The 17,674-nt window shown below is 49.4% G+C and overlaps 1 protein-coding gene across 12 annotated transcripts in view; it reads left to right on the top strand.

The window, feature by feature from the left end:
- The window catches only part of NCOA1 (nuclear receptor coactivator 1), a 137,945-nt gene that overhangs the window by 98,590 nt on the left and 21,681 nt on the right, over positions 1-17,674 (top strand). For all 12 annotated transcript variants that reach the window (XM_072331335.1, XM_072331337.1, XM_072331338.1 and 9 more), the window contains 4 exons: positions 9,526-9,620; positions 13,379-13,556; positions 16,149-16,328; positions 17,527-17,622. In XM_072331335.1, the coding sequence (XP_072187436.1) occupies positions 9,526-9,620; positions 13,379-13,556; positions 16,149-16,328; positions 17,527-17,622 (549 nt within the window). The remainder of the gene's footprint in view (positions 1-9,525; positions 9,621-13,378; positions 13,557-16,148; positions 16,329-17,526; positions 17,623-17,674) is intronic.

Here is a 17,674-nt window from a genome sequence, read left to right on the forward strand (position 1 = left end):
GAAGAGGATCCTGCCGCTAATTGGTGAGGGCAGTGGGGAGCGGTTGTTCCTGGTGCTCTCCATCCAATCTGAAAATCACCGAGCTCCCCTCGTTGTGTGATTTGCAAACACCTGCTCATTTTTTGGTGGAGATGCGTTAGAGATCATTTCTCTACCTGTGTTGAGCTGCCCTTTAATTTAACTTGTTCTTCCCTCTCTTTGGTAATTACCACTCTTCCCTAATGTATTTGTAAGAAGTTGTCACGCTTGTTCTCTACCTTTGCTCAACTAGTCCAAACATACCAAGCTCTCCTAGGCTCTTTGTGTCAAATAGCTCTGCCTTGCCTTTCATTACCCTAGGAAATCTTTTCTGTATTACTACCAATTTAACTTCGTTTTTCTCGATTTAATTAGCCCAGACTATCACTATTTCTATTACTGGGTCTTACCAATAACGTTAGGTTGTTGCTGGGAATGACCGTTGTCATCTCCTGTCACCTCCATTAAGCTGTCCCCAGTCTTTAGCCAAAGCTCCTGCTCTGAAGTTGCCAGCTTCATGGCCTTCGTGTGCATGGACCTGGTGGGGCAGCGCTGGGGCTCAGTGTGGTGTCTGCAATGGGGAAAAGAAGATTGCAAAGCCCAGGGAGGCGGAGAGGAGAACTGCGAGGGTGAATCAGGGGCTGCAGGAAATGTCTTGCAGCTTGGAAAGTTGAAGAGCTCTGTTGAGTGTATCCAGAGGAGTGGGAGCAGGCTGATGACACTGCATAAGCACTGACAAGAGTGGAAAACGCTGGCGACCGGAGAGGTTTTTAAATCCAGCATAACAAAGAATGACTCAAAGCTGAAGCCAGACAAAAACAAATTAGGAATAGGGCCCAGATTTATAACTCCGAGTGATTACTTTGGGATGGAGCTGCCAGGGGAAGTGGTGGATCGTGCAGGTTGGAGCCAAACAGAAGTTGAGGGCTCGTTGTGGTAGAAGTGGGTGAACTCAGCGATGCTCAGGAAGTCACATCGGCCAATGGAGTGATCTCTCCTGGCCTTAAAGTCTGTAAATCTGAACGTTTTGAGGTCTCGTTTCCTGTGTCCTCTGAGCTGTAAACAAGTAATTCACAGCTCAGGCTGCGCCTCGCTTTACAGGCAGAACTGACAAGCGAAAGTAATGCGATGCAGCAATTGTTACTTGGCTTTGGATTCTGGGCTGTTGTGTTTGTTTTTTTTTCCCCAGGAGATCTTCTATCCTTCCATTGCTCTCTTCTTCAGTGCGGGACAGGCATGCTTTGCTCTATGCAAGATGACTCAGGGGTGAATAAAACGCAGCCTTTTTTTATCAGAGCAGCTAATTGCACCTCGCACACAATATGGGAAGGGTTCCTGAGAACCCATTGGGAATTTCACGCCCTCTCTGTGGTTTGTTTCAATGTGAGCTGCAAAATGGGTTCCGTCTCTGCCTACACCCTCCACAGGCACCCGTGAAGTCAGTCCCTCTGTATCCGCTGGAATCTGTTTTATATCAGGGATTGATTTCAGATACAAACTCCCCCAGGTCAGTGCTGCATAACTCTCTGCCTGTGCAGCCAGGGAGCATCCCCTGGACGTGTTTATTTTATGGAGCCGTACCACCTACAAAGCATGTCAATAAAATTCTCATCCCTCTTCTGGCAGTTTTAATCTAGCTGGCAGCTTAAATATAGAACAAGGGGAAGGGGAGGCTGCTAAGAATTGCGCAGCCCTCTCCAAACATTGCCTTTATTTTAACAAGTGAACATTTGGTTATTACATCCTCAAGCTTTTAAGCATCTCGCACTGTCAAGAACTAATAAATCCTTTAGCACCTAGCTGTAAGTGGAGGCTCTGATAGGATGTAACAGGCGTGCAGATCATGCAGAGAGTCATAAACCACCTGTAGAAATCACTCCTCCTCCTGCCTTCTGCTGTGCTGGATTAGCTTTTTCTTTCCCCCCCTCCCCCTTTTTTTTCCTCCTTGACTCAGTCTCAGATTTAAAAGGCAGAAAATGAAGAGGGGGAAAAAAAATCCCCTTCCATCAAGTCCTTCATCCTGGATCACTGCAGCCTTCTTAGGGCCACCCTATGAGCTGGCATCCATTTGGGTGCGGGAGGAGAAAGCAACGGAGGCACGTCATTGAAATGTGTCCTACGTACAGAGGGGGCTCTGGGGTCCTGGCACATCCCAGCACTGTCTATCCCCATTCTGGGCCCTTTGGGGAGCCCGTGTGCCCACCAATGTGAGCATCGCTCTGCGTGGCAATTAACACGATAAGCCACTTTTTGAATGGGGAAAATAATCCTTGGGTTGAGTATGGAGGGGTTGGCCGTGGAATCCTTCTCCTTTCATTTTGGCTTTTCCCCTGAACAAACTTTTACAGGCTTTAATCCTCTCTGTTCTCCCTTGAGAAAAAGGAATAAAGCAAGATTTGTATAAGGAGACGACGGCTTTTGTTAGGACAAGCAATGTGGTTGGACAGAGCAAGCAAACTCACGGGCACACGAGCGTGCCTTCGGGTAAGAGCCTGAAGAAGTTCAATGTCTCCTAGCAGAATGGAAGGGCTTGTCCCTCAATGCCCAGCAAGAAGCTTCTGAGCTCCTTGTCCAGTGCTTCCCTTGAGTTGTACAAATTCCTTGTGGGGCATTTTGTGGTACTTAGTGACAAAATCAGAGCCCTGGGGAAGAGCTGGGAGCACTGAGCCCAGCCAAGCCAATGGTGCTGTTCAGAAGGTTTTAAGTGGTAGTTGTCACCCATCCTTCTGTGCTTCGTATTCAGAAAGGCAGCTTCCCTCCCTCGTTCCAAGATGTGTATTCATTAATTAATTAAGCTGCCAGTCTCAGCTAACCACCTTTTAAATCATTAAGTCCCTATTACAGGGAGCAGGGTTGATGAATGTTGGAGTGGTAGATCGGGTTCCCCAGGCTGATATTTGCACTGCCTTCAGTGCAGCTGCTGTGCTAAGACTGGATTATATCTTACATGCATGGATTATGTCATACGGGAGGATGGAATAGTTCGGGCCATCCCAAAGTATTAGGCACTGGCACAGGTTGCCCAGAGAGGCGGTGGGTGCAGACAGCCAAGGTCAGGCTGGGTGGGGGCTCTGAGCACTGATGGAGCTGTGGGTGTCCCTGCTCGGTGCAGGGAGTGGGACCAGATGGCCTTGAAGGGTCCCTTCCAACTCAAACCATTCTATGAAGGTTAATTTTGGAAGTGAGGTCCAGAGAAGAGCAGAGCTGGGGCAGGAGTGGGAGCAGCATGGGAAGCGTCAGGTTTTGCATTGCCTGCACGCCTTGGCAGCTGTCTCCTTGCCTGTGCAGTTAACATATTTGACGTGCCCGTGCAACTTGAGCATAAAGCAGATTTAGCAGTTGACATGAGCGAATCTTTAATAGTAACTTTGCATGGATTGGAGCGTGCACAACGCTGGAGCGTCAAGATACTGCGTATGAGTGTGATAGCGGAGGAGAGACGGGCTGATTTCTTTGCAAACTTAATTAAATCAGGTCATTAAAGCCATGTTGCAACGTATTTCGTGCCTGCAGGAGAGGAACAAAGGCTATGCCAGGGCTGAATTAGAGCTGAGGGAGAGCTACGTGTTTCCCTTCCTCATCTTTGCAGTTTTGACCGTGCACAGTTGACACGGCTTTTGAATGAATTAAGTCCTTCAGATTGAGATGAAAGTTTTTATTTCCACCCTCTGTTCCTCCCCCCGGTAAGATGGAGATGTTCTACCTGCTTGATCTCAGAGCCGAGTGTAAAAAAGTCTCAGCTCCTCGTGCCTGTTAGCTCCTGTCAGCGTTCAGCGCTCATTAATTTTGCATTCACTCAGCACCGTATAATTTTTCCTGACATTGTTCAGACAACCAGCCTATTTTACTTAAGACATCTCTACACCATTAGTGTTTAACTCTAAAAGGTGTGAAGGCAGAAGGAAACATCCTTCTCCTTCTGTTCTAGCGGCGGCAATGCTTCGCTCTGCTCTTTTTGCTGTTAAATGAGGGTTTTAACAAAAGCAGAACTATCAGCTTTTCCTGACAAACTGTGCCAAGGGAAGGGATGTTTGATGACTGATAAGATCATGCAGTCCAGCCATGCACCCATTCCTGTGACCGCTCTAGGCCACGTCACAAGACACGCTCATGAGGGTCCATCTGGAGTCCCACAAAGGAGAACCACTGAACACTGCACCATTGGTGGATCATAGAACCACAGAATGCTTTGGGTTGGAAGGGACCTCTAAGCTTATGTAGTTCCAGCCCCCTGCTGTAGGCAGGGACACCTCCTTCTAGCCCAGGTTGCTCACAGCCCATCCAGTCTGGCCTTGAGTGCTTCCATGGAGGGGGCATCCACAGCCTCACTGAGCAACCTGCTCAGTGTCTCACCATCCACACTGTAAAGAATTCCTTCTTGATACCCAGTCTAAATTTGCCCTCTTCCAGTTTAAAGCCATTTCCCGTCTTCCTGTTGCTACATGCCCTTATAAAAAGTACCATGGTGGCTGAAGGCAGCACTGATTTCAGCTCCAGTCCTAGTGATTCTATGCTGTGAAACCCTATGAGTGCTTGCACGGCGTGTTGGGGCATCTCAGCTCAGGGAATGTCAATGAACTCTGTAATCCACTCCAGCAGGAGCTGTAAGAGCATGTCTGGTTATGCATCAGGCTCCTTCAGCTGCACAACGGCGGTGTTAATGGGGATTAGTGCTGTAGGCTTGTTAAAAACAAACGTGTCTGGTGTCCACCCTGCCTGCGATACTTGGCTGGAAGGATGTCACAGGTTGGCTGGTATGACTGCAACACTGCAGTATGTATTTGCAGTCTACAGAAGGAACCAAAAGGGGTAAAACAATGCTGATGATCCGTTCGCATGAAAGGGTCGTAGGGAACTTGGTTGTGGGTAGATACAGGCTTTAAAAAAGCTATCACGAGGAGCCTCCCATGCTTGTCTCCAATGGACGGCCATGAGGGTTGGCATCAGGCTGGTCTTTACAGGGCTCCAAGGGAGCTGTGCTTGCTTCTGGAATATGAGATCTGTTCTTCTGTTTCTTGCACTGTTTCTTTTTTTTTTTCAAGCTTTGAAGCTCCCAGATTGTATTTTTCCACAGTTTCTTAAATTCATAGATCAGATAATTTCCTTCCACCTACTAGAATAAAAAGTTATACAACCAAAGAGCTGCCGATTTCCATACAGTGTTCTGTAGGAATCTGGTATTGGTGCAAGGGAAGACTCAGGGATGGGTTTTCTGCATCTGCCTCCGTGTGAATGTGCTGATGTGCCTTAAGTGGGCAATGGGCAAACCTCAGCTCCTGCAGCTTGAGTTTTGGGTTGTGGTATCTCCAAAGCAGCTGTCATCAGTGGGAGCTATTGCACAGGGGCTGCAATTGGGAGCATGGCTGGGCACTGTAATCAAGGTAGCAATGAAGTAGATCCCAAACAATGCTGTTGAGTAGGGGGAGCATCACTGGAAAAACCATCTTGTGTATTGCTGAGTCTTCCTGTTTGCTTTCTCAGCCAAGAGGCAAATTCCTCCCAGCAAAGCTCCAGCCATAGTGGGGAGAACAAACTGGTTTCACATCCCTGCCTTGCACGGGGCAGCAGAAATTGGTCCCATCTGTGCATGGGAACAGCTAATATTCAAAGAGCATCACCTTCAGGCATGTGAACCTTCCTGAGTCAGTAGATTCACTAATGTCATAGCAAATGGTTTCCTCATTTGATTCTTTATCATAACGCTCCCCACATCTTTGGTCCTCAGCCCAGACACACGTGGCCTTGTGTGCCAGCACCGTGCTGAAGATGAACTCCTGACCTGGGCCACCACCACCAGCCAGCAGTGCTATTTCCTTCCCCACCACCTGTCCTTTACCCCACAGAATAGCCCTGAACATGCCTTCTTCTTTGGACACTGTTTAAAACCACGTTTTTTTTATGGTCTACATCCCCTCACATGCTGCTTCCCTTTATTAATAGTTTTCCTTTATTATTGTCTTTTTTTTTTCTCTCTCTCGTGGCTTCTTAAAATCAATTTTTGTTCTCTGGAAGGTGCGTGCAGCGAGCTCAGAAAACCTGCTGCAAAGTAGTTTATTTTGATGGCAGTTTTTTTCCTATTGGGTTTACTGGACTGATGAGTCCCGTAGTAGGCACTAATTAATGGCGTAGCTTTCTGTCACGCTCTCGATCCGTGGGTGCACTGAGTCTGTTCCATCTGATTTTAATTAACTAAAAATCAAAGCTTCTTGTTGGGGAAGTTACAGCTGTGGATTCAGTCGTCTTGCTCCTCTCTTATGAAGCAGATAGAGCAGAGCTGAGCTGGGGGCTGCCATTGCCTTTGGCTTCCCTGCCTTCCCCAGCATCCCCTCCCATCCTATTGAGCGCCGAAGGAAGCGCTAAATGGGACATGGTTATAATGGTTTCCTGTGTGTCCTTTGTTTTTAAGAGTACAAAGCTTCTGACCATTCGTAGAATCATAGAATCATTAAGGCTGGAAAAGACCTCAAGATCATCAAGTTCAACCGTCAACCCACCACCATCGTGCCCACTCGTAGACTCATTAAGGTTGGGAAAGACCTCTGAGATCACAGTCCCTTCCATTCATGTTAGGTTAGGCTGCGGTTGGACTTGATGATCTTCAAGGTCTTTTCCAACCTGAGTAATTCTATGATTCTGTGATTCTATGTTCCCTTCCAACAGCTCTGTGATTCCATCACCAAGCACAACCATCACCCCATCACCACCGTGCCCACTAAAACATGTCCCTCCATTCCACATCGACACGTTTAGAGTAGGTATTGTCCTGACAAAGAGACTCATGCAGCGACGTCAACTAAAAGTGGGTAAGTAGTCCAGTGAGCTGATTGTTTGGCTTGCTGAGCTCTCACGGCTCCTACAACCATCCAGGCACCCATAAGTCTCCCTGACTGTCAGAAAATCAAGGCGTCATTTTAAGAATGCATTTAAAATAGCTCATCCCCCATTGTGCTGCGAGAAGGAGCCGCTTTAATCACGTTCGAGGCAATTATGCTGTAATCAGGGCCATTGGTGTGCCTGACTTTTATGGCGCAATGGGGATTTATGATGCCAGCGGATGCCAAAGCCCCCAGGGCTGAATCCTGGCTGCCTCCCACGGTAGGAGAGTGGCGGATTTGTTGCTCCCGCTGGTTTTATTTTCCTGTGGATCTGTCCATCCAGCCTCAGCTTTATAATTAGATTACAAGCACCGGGGCCGCAGGGACCGTCACTTTGCTCCGGGTTCAGTATTGAGCGCAGGGAGCGCGCAGCTCACAATGGATGCTCCCATGCCATCAGCTCAAGTCATCGTGCAAGGCATCAGGTGAGGTGGTAAAAGCAGACAGCTTTAATACAGGAAAAAGAAGAGCGAGACTAACGGGTTAAGGAGCAAAACAGCGGGTTGGTGGTAATGTATTCCTTGTAGCTCTCCCGAGGTACCTACGGCTGCTCAGGATGAGACGCTAAAGAGCTGCATTTAAGCACATTAAGTTAAGTGCTTTGAGGGGACGGGCTGACACTTTGAAGGAGTTTTGTGTGGCTGCAATGTGTCGCTCAGGAGAAGGTGAGCAGGGGCTGCTGCTGCTGCTCCCAGCCCAGCGAGCGGCCGGGCTGCAGGAGGCAAAGGAGATGCACGCGAGAGATGCCGCCAGCTCCAGCTAATCCTCCCAGTAATAGGCTTGGTGATGGCATATGAAACTATTTTGCTAAAGTGGGAGGAGGATCCCACAGCCCAATTAAAGGATTAGATCTGAAAGCTAGTCCATTACCTCTAAGTACATGAATTTATAAAGAGCAGGAAAAAAAGCCGTTTCTCACGCCCTTTGGTAATAAGCGACGATGAGTTCTGCTCGGAGCATTGCTGCTGCCTCTGCCATGATGGGGCTGAATCCCTGCACCGGTACCACGGGATGGGGGCACAGCCCAGTTTGTTGGTCATAGAATCATAGAATGGTTTCAGTTGGAACGGACCCTTCAAGGCCATCTGGCCCCACTCCCTGCACTGAGCAGGGACACCCACAGCTCCATCAGTGCTCAGAGCCCATCCAGCCTGACCTTGGCTGTCTGCAGGGATGGGGAACCACCACTTCTCTGGGTGACCTGTGCCAGTTGTCCAATCTATGTCTCCCCTCTCTTAGTTTGAAACCACTTCCCCTTGTTCTGTCACACCAGACCCTGCTGAGGAGTCTGTCCCCTTCCTTCTCACATCCCCCTTTCTCATGCTGGGTGCAGGCAGAGAAGTCACGGTGTTTTTCAGCTGATTTATTTTCCAGCAGCCCATGGGTGAAAGCAAAAGCAGAGGCAGAGATTGAGGGAAGCTCATGGCACGGCTTGGTCCCACCTGAAAAGTAAATGCTCCTTGAAGCTTGCTGCCCTTCAAGCCCTGCTATGTGCCATGCATGGGCTGAAGAGCAGAGTCAGGGAGGAGAACGCACAGAGGGAGTTTGATGGGGGTGAATATCCCGGGAGGATGTGGGGGATGAAGTGTGTCAAGTGACACATCTGGAAGGCTTGCAAATGTGATTTGATGCTGAGTAATAAAACTTGCCACTCGTTAATGGGATTAGATCTACGCGCAAATGAATCACAGCACAAATGTGCTGCTTGCAGTAAATATTACATCGAGTTAGACACTTTGCTGCCGAGTCCGATGCGCTGCAAAACACTAAATGCAGTTTAGCTCTCACTTAGGGACGAGCTGGGGAGGAAAGGGATAAGTGGAACATCTGGCAGTGGTGCTCTGAGTGGACGTGGCAGCAGCAAGGTGGTGGCATCCACCAGGAGCCATGGATACCCCATGGGTTGTGCCTTCGGTGCGCTCACCATGGCCCCATGAAGGCTAAAAGCATGCACAGTCCCCTTACCCTGTGGAGCCCCATCAGTGGATTGAGCACATGGCTGGGGAAAGGATGGCTGCACTTCATGGCTGCGTGAGCTCCTGAGCTAAAACCACCCGCTCCACATCCCATGGAGTCACATGAATTGGAAGGGGCCCCCGAGAAACACTTGAGTCCAACCCCTGCCTCCAGCCAGCACCACCCAAGACCCAAACCTTGTTGTCTCTGCACCTTGGGCCATGCTGGCTTTTCCTGCTGCAGGTTTCCTCTGTCCTTTGGGAATCCCTCCTGCCCATGATTTACTAACGTGTTGTCTGAAACGCTCCCCATCAAACACTGCAGCCTGCACTAAGCTGGATATACCGTTTCCTTTTCAAAATGTTGATGTTGGATTTCTCTCACTCCAGCTTTTCTGCTTCGGATGGTTTTTCCTTCCTGCCAGTGGCAAATTGTGATCTAATTAGTGCCTTTATTTTACCAGGATTAGAAAATACATTGTTTTGGGTTTTTTTCTTCAAGTTTTTCCCCTTCACAGGGCTGAGAGATGACACAAAAATCTATTGATGAGCGTCACGCATTGTCTGGGTGGCAGGATATATGAAATCCAGCTGTCAGTGCTTTGTTTATTATTGGTTACGTTTCAGTAGGAGAATTACGGTTCTTTGGCTGTAACATCCCTTTTCCTTTGCTACAGAGAAAGCAGCTGATGATGAAGTCCAGAAGTCTGACATCTCATCCAGCAGCCAGGGAGTGATTGAGAAGGAGTCGCTGGGACCTCTTCTGCTGGAGGTGGGTGCAGTAAGTAACTGCAGTGGCATGATTTATGATATGGCACTGTCCGTATTCTGTGGTTTCTGATGGAAGCCAAGTGAATAACTGGCAGGTGAAACGAGGAGTATTTCTTGATAAAACAAGGGAGTCTGGACTTCAGAATACCTGCATCTACTGGTGTTTGCTACATCATCCAAACCCAGTTTGGGTCACCGGATCTCCTTCCCTGGAGACACCAGGAAGGAGACATCCCTCCAAGCTTTTGGCTGCAGGAGCTTTGGGATTCTCTGTGTGTTGCCCAGCATGGAACAGCACAAGGATGATGTGTCCCTGCCTGCAGGCTGCACATAGCATCCCTGGGCCAACGTGGCAGCCCCTGTAGCAAGCTTAAGATAGAATCATAGAATCATTAAAGTTGGAAAAGACCACTAAGATGATCAAGCCCAACCTAAAATCCGACTGTTAACCCATAGTCCAGCCATTGACCTGTAGACCCATAGTCCAACTGTCAACCTGTTCTCCAACTGCCAACCCACAGTCCAGCTATCTGCCCATGGACCCATATTCCAACCATCAGCTCACAGACCTGGAGTGCAGCTGTCAACATACTCTGGCATAGGATGCAGGACATGACTGAGCTGCCTTCAGAGCAATGTGGTGCTCACTGTGGGGCTTGCAGAAGAGTCCAGTATCGTGGTCTGGGCGGTAATGAAGATTGAGATTTGTCTGTAATGGAGGTTTGGAGGAGCTTTCCAGGATCTCCTCAATCTGTGCCCATAGCACTCTGCTCTTCTTTGAACCCTCAAGTTAAGCTGTCCAAATTAATCAAACAGCAGGAGGTGACTCTGCAGAGAGGTGTTAACAGCTCGGCATTTGGCTGGTGTGCTTCTTGCCCTTCATCTCCACTTCTTCCATCCTGTGGTAGAGCATCCCATCTTGGCTCCCTGCTGCAGCCCGGAGTTGTGGAGGTAACGGGTGCCTGGGAGCAAAGGAGCGCATCAGTGTCACAAATGGCACTGAGAAACCTAAGCTCCTTATATAGATAGGGAAATTAATTAAATAAGCTGGTTTGTGACCAAAAATTATATGCCGTGCTGGTGTTGGGTGTTAATCAATCCTTTCTGCAGGAAGGAATACAGAGGTGTGTGGCTGTTTGGCAAATGCTGCTTTGTAAATAATCTCCTGTGTATTGTTTGGCTCAATATGCATATTTAGATTACAGTTATTACCCACACCGGCTGAGGAATAATTTCCTAATTGGCCTCTTCCCACAGAAGTGCATGAAGCTCTGATGGAGGTGGAAGCCCCAAAGCCACCCTTTGGCAATGAGCCTTCTGCCTTGACCAGAACTGTAGAATCGTAGAGTCATGGAGTGGTTTGGGTTGGAAAGGGCCCCAAGGATCACCAGGTTCCAACCCCTTTGCCACAGACAGGGTTGCCAACCACTAGATCAAGTACTAGATGCTGCAGCCTTCACTTGGGATGAAGGCAGAGCTGGCATCGTGGCTTTGGAGGACAGCAACAACACGTGTCCATAAAACACTTTGAGACGTGGAGCCCTTGCACTGTGCTGGGGGTGTCAGTGTTGTTTCTGCCACCTCCCAGGTGATCTTACAGGATTTTGGAGCCTGCTTGCACTGGGGCTGCTGCACAGTTTGTTTGCTGTTCAGACTGACCACAAGAAGCAGTTTGTGGTTTTGCTGAACCCAGAGCAGCGCTCAGACTCTGATGCCTAAAAGCATTCCTGAAACAACTCCCAGCTTTGGGATGCCCTGGACTCAGGCAGGGTGTGAATGCACTGCCTGATTTGGGGCTGGTGGGTGGGACCTAATGCCCAGCGCCCACCCCAGGCACCTTGCTGGGGCTGTGTGCTGCCACCACCAAATGTAACATCCCCATTAGGTGTCGACTCAGAGCCACCAAAAGCAGCATCTGCTGGAGAGAGATACAGGGGGCTTTGCCATCCAGCCTGGCTCTTTTTTGGGCTCCCCAAGTGCAAAAGCTGGTTGTCTCAGCAATACACCGCAGCTGGGCATAAGGAAAATTGCCGTGGATCTGCCAGAACCATCTTGACAAAAGATTCCATTCTTCTTTCTGTCCTCTTTTTCTCTTTTCTTGAAGGCTTCCTGTTTCTCGCACTCAGTACTGCAGAGCAGAACCTCACTTTTGGGGAGCACAGAGCAGCTCCCTCCTGGTGCAGGCGGGATGCTGTGAGCGTTCTTGCTGGAGATGTGAGGACCAGTTTTGGAATCTGGGATGTGATGACATGTCCCATGTCCCTGTGCAGCCTGGACGGAGCCTCATGCTCTGGTTGCAGGGTGGTGCAGCACGAGAGCTTGCTGGTTGTGTTAGGAAAGGTAGGAATTAAACTGCAGGAAGGTGGAAATCCAATCCTGCTCGTATGATATAATTTCAGCTGATGCAGCATGCCTGCAAGAATGTAAATCAGCCATCAGCCTTCTCAAGGGCTTCTCAGCTCCGAGCTCACTGCAGAAGGCAGCAAGCTGAAAACCTTCATTGCGTCCTCGTTGAAGTGAGCAGAATGGCTGCACGCTGTGTGATTGGGTCTGGTTCACGCTTGTCCTCATTTGCTCGATTGCAGGGACTGAGTTTGCCACTTGCAACCTAAATGCACACACACACACACACACACACACACACACACACACAAAGTTATTCTGCAGGATGTTGGAGCTCTGCAATTCTTGGACTGTAATTAAGCAAGTCGGGCATATGCTTCACTTCAGTGTCTTGCCAAATCAGTCTTCCGGACTGCTCTGGCCCTTTGAAAAGGTTTGTTTATATGTTGCTGGCACAGGACTCAGAAGCAGAGACGTCCTCAGTGTAGCTCTCAGACCTTAGAACATGTTTAAGCAAATGTACTGTTATTTGATCTCCAGCAAAGGATCCGCGGCGGTTATGAAATACCTCGTTACCATTAGTGCCCCTCGGCTAACCACAACACTGATCCTCGTGTTGACTCCTTTGTGCCATCAAGTATGTGCAGCTGTAGTTGTGCTGTTAGGTCAGCTGCTCGGCTTCATTCAGGTGGCCCATGCCCGTGTCCAGGAACTTTGGGCATGTTGGAAAGTGGGTGGAAAACAGTTGCTGATGGGGAGAAGAGGGAGAGCTAAACAGAATTAACGGAAGATGGTCGTTGTGTTGGATGAAGTGAGGTTACATTGATTATGTGATCTTGGAATCAAGAAAAGGCGAGATGTGGCACTGAGGGCCGTGGTTTAGTGGGCATGGCGGTGATGGGTTGACGGTGGGTACTTGATGATCATGGAGGCCTTTTCCAGCCTTGGGTTGGAATAGCTTGGGCTTGGGTTGGAAGGGACCTTCAAGCCCATCTATCTCTATCCCTGTGCTGTGGGCTGGATGCCCCCCACTAGATTGTGCTGCCCAGGGTTCCATCCAGCCTGGCCTTCAGTGCCTCCAGGGATGGGGCACCCACAGTTTTCTCTGGGCAGTGCCAGGGCCTCATGCCCTCTGAGTAAAGAATTTCTTCCCAACACCCAATCTAAATCTCCTCTCTTCTAGTTTAAAACCATAGTATTGTGCTGTCTGCTGCCATTTGCTGAGGAGATGCATGAAATCTGTCCTTCTCATCTCCTGTTTGAGAGCTACGGTCAAAAATTAACATGATGGGATGAAGGGCAAGAGGCATGTGGAGGTTTCCCATGGTCACAGTGTGGGTCCTCAGCACTGGGCCTGTCCCCGTCCCAGCACAAGGACCCACCGACCCCACGCTGACCTCCTTTATCCCATTGCAGGCATTGGATGGCTTCTTCTTTGTCGTGAATCGCGAAGGGAGGATCGTCTTTGTCTCTGAGAACGTCACCAGCTACCTGGGCTACAACCAGGAGGAGCTCATGAACACCAGTGTCTACAGCATCCTGCACGTGGGGGATCACACCGAGTTCGTCAAGAACTTGTTGCCCAAGTCTCTAGGTAAGAAAGCTGTTGGCCCCAAAGCTTGGCCAACATCAGCAAAGCTGCCTGGCGTTTGTATACTGTTTCAAGTGCACTGAAATTCAGAGCTACACCCTACCCAGGTAATGAGCCATAAACTTCTACGTGCTGAAATACATCCTACCAGTGAAGAATCAATATTGGATTTATGAACAAATAGCAGTGCTAATGGATGGCACTCGGAAAGTAATCTGTCTTTCACCGCTAAGAAAACTTCTGCATTTGATGCCACAGCTCCGTGAAGCTGCTCGAGTTGGAGCTGGGGAAGGACTTGCTGGGCTTTGTTTGTGAGTTAGTGTAAAGAATCCGGCCTGATCCTATCGACCTCTTGTTTGCTTGCCAAAATGCATATCGCTTCATCGGCATTTAAGCTCATTTTTAAAATAATGTGCTTACTCAACGGCACTGTAATTTAACTCTCAGTAAGAGCCTCTGCCTGCCCCCCTGCCAGAACCCTCGGCAGCCTCCATTAAAGCCCCAGCTGCAAAGCTTTGGCTGTAACGGGGCAGTTTTAAGGGGTTTTGTCCCCAGCTGCTGTAAGAGCCCATCGTATTTTGTTACATAGACGTGATACGCAGCCTTACTGTTTCAGTGCCTTCCATCAGCATCAGTGGAGTCATCACTTGGATGCTGCTGGTCATCACCTGCGTGTTGTAAGCTTACGGTGGTTCCCCACACCAGGCAAATGGGCAGCTGGGAGGAAATGCCACACGATAAAGGCACTTGCATGGCTTTGGAGGCAATTGAAGGGGCAGCTTTTATTCACTGACTTAACACAGGCATCCTTTTGCAGACCCAAAGAAAGCACTGCTATGCAGCAGGGCAATGAGTCACAAAATCCTCATGTGCTCAGAGAGTTCTTTGGCCAGTGCTGAACTGAAAGCCCAAGAAACAACCCGAGCTCAAAGATTCAGGATTCTGGGCTGGTGCTGGCCAGCAAAGCACCAGGACTGCTTTGCCTGCAGCAAGGGTAGCACAGAGAGGCTTTGGATGCCCCGTCCATGGAGGTGTTCAAGGCCAGCTTGGATGGGGCCCTGGGCAGCCCGTGTGGAGGTTGGTGGCCCTGCCTGTGATGGGGGGTTGGAGCTTCATGATCCTTGAGGTCCCTTCCAACCCAGGCCATGCTGTGATTCTTTAACTCTATGGAGGGGCTCAGCCAGCACCTTCTCTCACCACGCTCTTCATGCAGCCCCATGGCACAGGGTTGTGCTGAGGTGATGCTCCTCCGCTGAACACCGGGTGGATAACGTGGGTGAGGCATCACTGAACCATAACACCACATCCACTGATGCCTTTGAAGATATAACCATTATTATCAAATAGAAAACGTGCCTTTTCCAAGTAACTTGACTTAAAAACAGGGCTTTTTTTGTGTGTTTGTTTTTTTGGAATTCACAGTTGTCTTCCCTCTGGGTAAGTGCAATGATGTCTTAAACCACCTGTATCTATGAGCACACATCGGTTTGAGCTTATGGAGCTTCAGGCTTTGTCTCTTCCCTGCGGTTACCTGGGAGCAGCTGTGTGTTTTCTTTTGCTTGGATGTTACAAACCCCTCGGCTCCTCTGGCAGGGCAGGCTGTGCGAGAGCTTCACAGTCTGCTAGTGGCAAAATCACTTGAGTTGAACATGGATCTCCATAGGGATGTTGGAGAGGGTTAGCAACATCAGCCTTCCAACACGTGCCTGGGGAGACCTCAAATGTGCCACAGTGGTTAAACCACTTCTGAGGAGAGCCAGGGGAAGGTTTTCCTTGCAGTGTGATGCACCGCTGTGGAATCATGCTGAAGCCTATCTTGGGCTGGAGCCCCTTGTCCTCAGCCTGCTGGATCAGCACCAGGTGGTCTCACTGCGGTCAGAGTGGAGGTGATTTCCCTTTCTGTCAGCCCCAGAAATCAGAAGGAAGAAATGAGAAGCAAAGAGGAAATGCAGCTCTATGGGATGCCCAGCTGGAAGCTGACTTCCTGCAGACACCTCAGGCAAAATGGCAAAATTCAGGGGTCCTTCCAGGAGCTGGGAGTGACTCAGCCACCCATGCCTCAGTTTCCTTGTCTGTAAGATGGAAGTGGCATCATTAACAGCAGTGTGATGACTTTGATGATGATATGCTGATCTCAGGGTGGGTCGTAGGTGCTTTTACTGCCCATCTGGGATCGCTGACATATGCTTAGAGTCTTTGGCGGGTTTACCAGCCATCCCTTAAGAGAGTATCCCAGGCTGCAGCATTGCTTCTCCGTCAGCCTGAATTCAGCAGAGCTTTTTTTCTGTTATTTGGCAAGTTCATTCAAAGATAACAGTGTTTGGTGGAAAATTTGGCTGTGGTTTAGGTGGGAGCCCACTGACATCTCTGTCTGGATATCCTGTGCCAAGGCTTGTTGTGCAGGGAGCTGCTGTGCTGCCATGTTTCAGGATCACAACGGTTTAATAACACCCAGCAATGTGGGCACAGCAGGACCAGCCTTTTACAAGCTTCTGGTCTGCAGTGAAGATCAGAGCTCTGATCCATGGAGCTTCATCTTTGCAATATATCACAACTCGTAACACCATCTCTCCTTCTTTCTCCCTCCCACCCCAGTGAATGGAGTTCCTTGGCCTCAGGAAGCGACCCGACGCAACAGCCACACGTTCAGCTGCAGGATGTTGATCCGACCGCCTGATGAGCCCGGCACTGAGAACCAGGAGGCTCGGCAGCGCTACGAGGTGATGCAGTGCTTCACCGTTTCCCAGCCCAAGTCATTCAAGGAGGAAGGAGAAGGTAGGGCAGTGCCTTCACCTCCAGCCCTGCAATGGGAAGAGGGTGGGGAGAAGGGGATGAGTTGAAATGCTCCAGGGTTTTCACCAAGAAATGGGCGAGATGACTTTTGAAGAGGCTTCCGTGACTCTCCAGAAGCAGCTTTTGGCACAGCTTGCAACCACTGTTGCTGAAGGAAGGAGAAAAGAATGCCACAGATGTGGCACAGAAGGACACGGTTTAGTTGGGTGAATGGTTGGATTTGATGATCTTAATGGTTGTTTCCAACCTTCATGACGCCATGATTACATTTAGGGACATACTGTGGTGGGCATGGTGGTGACGGGTCAGCGGTTGGGCTTGATCTTGGAGGTCTTATCCAACCATAAAGGCTTAATGATTCAATGAGTGGGCATGGTGGTAATGGGTGAGAGGTTGGACTTGATGATCTTAGAAGTCTTCTCCAACCTCAATGATACTACGATTCTATCATTACCAGACAAAGCTTGCTGGCTGCACAACCTTCTCCCAGCAGGCTGCAAAGGGAAGATATTGTTGGGTGAGCCCAGGCTGTCATTGCACTCTAATTGGTAGCACATGCAGTAGATGCCTGGCCATCAGGAATATTCCCAGCCCCAGGAGCTGCTCAGCACCGTGCTGATGGCGTGGTTTTGGCTAGAGCAAATCCCTGCAGGATTATGGAGGGGCTGGGTCACCCTGGTGGCAACAGGGCTGCTGCTTTCCTGGTGTGAGGTCTCAGAGCAGGAGAGTGAAGGAGCTTCCCTGCAAATGCCGTAGCTCTCATCTCTGTGTACCAACTCTTATTTTCCAGCACATTAGCTGAATTAATCCACTGCGGTTTACACAGGAGATCACGACTGGAAGGAATAAATTATGGTATTTTATGACCAAATACTTTGCCTGAAGCTGACAGTTGCTGGCTTTTAGCGCTGACTTTTATTGTACAATACTGCCAGATCCGAAAAGCCTTTACAATTAATTTCTCCAAACACTGGAAACCTCTCCCAGCAAACTTCATATAGTTTACAGAGAGCCTCCGTGCTCTGAAGGGCCAGAGGACTGCTTGGGGTAAACACTTCCAGGGCAGGACGTGGCCGTCGAGCGCCTCGGAGTTATTTTAATTAACATTCTGAATTGCAAGTGGAGGCTGTAACGTGTGACTTTCTCATTCTCCTAGTCCCTTCTCCTTCTGCTTTGGCAGATTTCCAGTCCTGTCTGATATGCATTGCAAGAAGGTTACCTCGACCAGCAGCCGTCACCCCTTCCGAATCCTTCGTGACCAAGCAAGACACCACAGGTAATGTCCATGCAATGCTGATGGGGCTGCTGGGGCTCCTCCTGGCCAGCAG

Source organism: Excalfactoria chinensis, chromosome 3, assembly GCF_039878825.1.
Source record: "Excalfactoria chinensis isolate bCotChi1 chromosome 3, bCotChi1.hap2, whole genome shotgun sequence".
Taxonomy (NCBI): Eukaryota; Metazoa; Chordata; class Aves; order Galliformes; family Phasianidae; genus Excalfactoria; species Excalfactoria chinensis.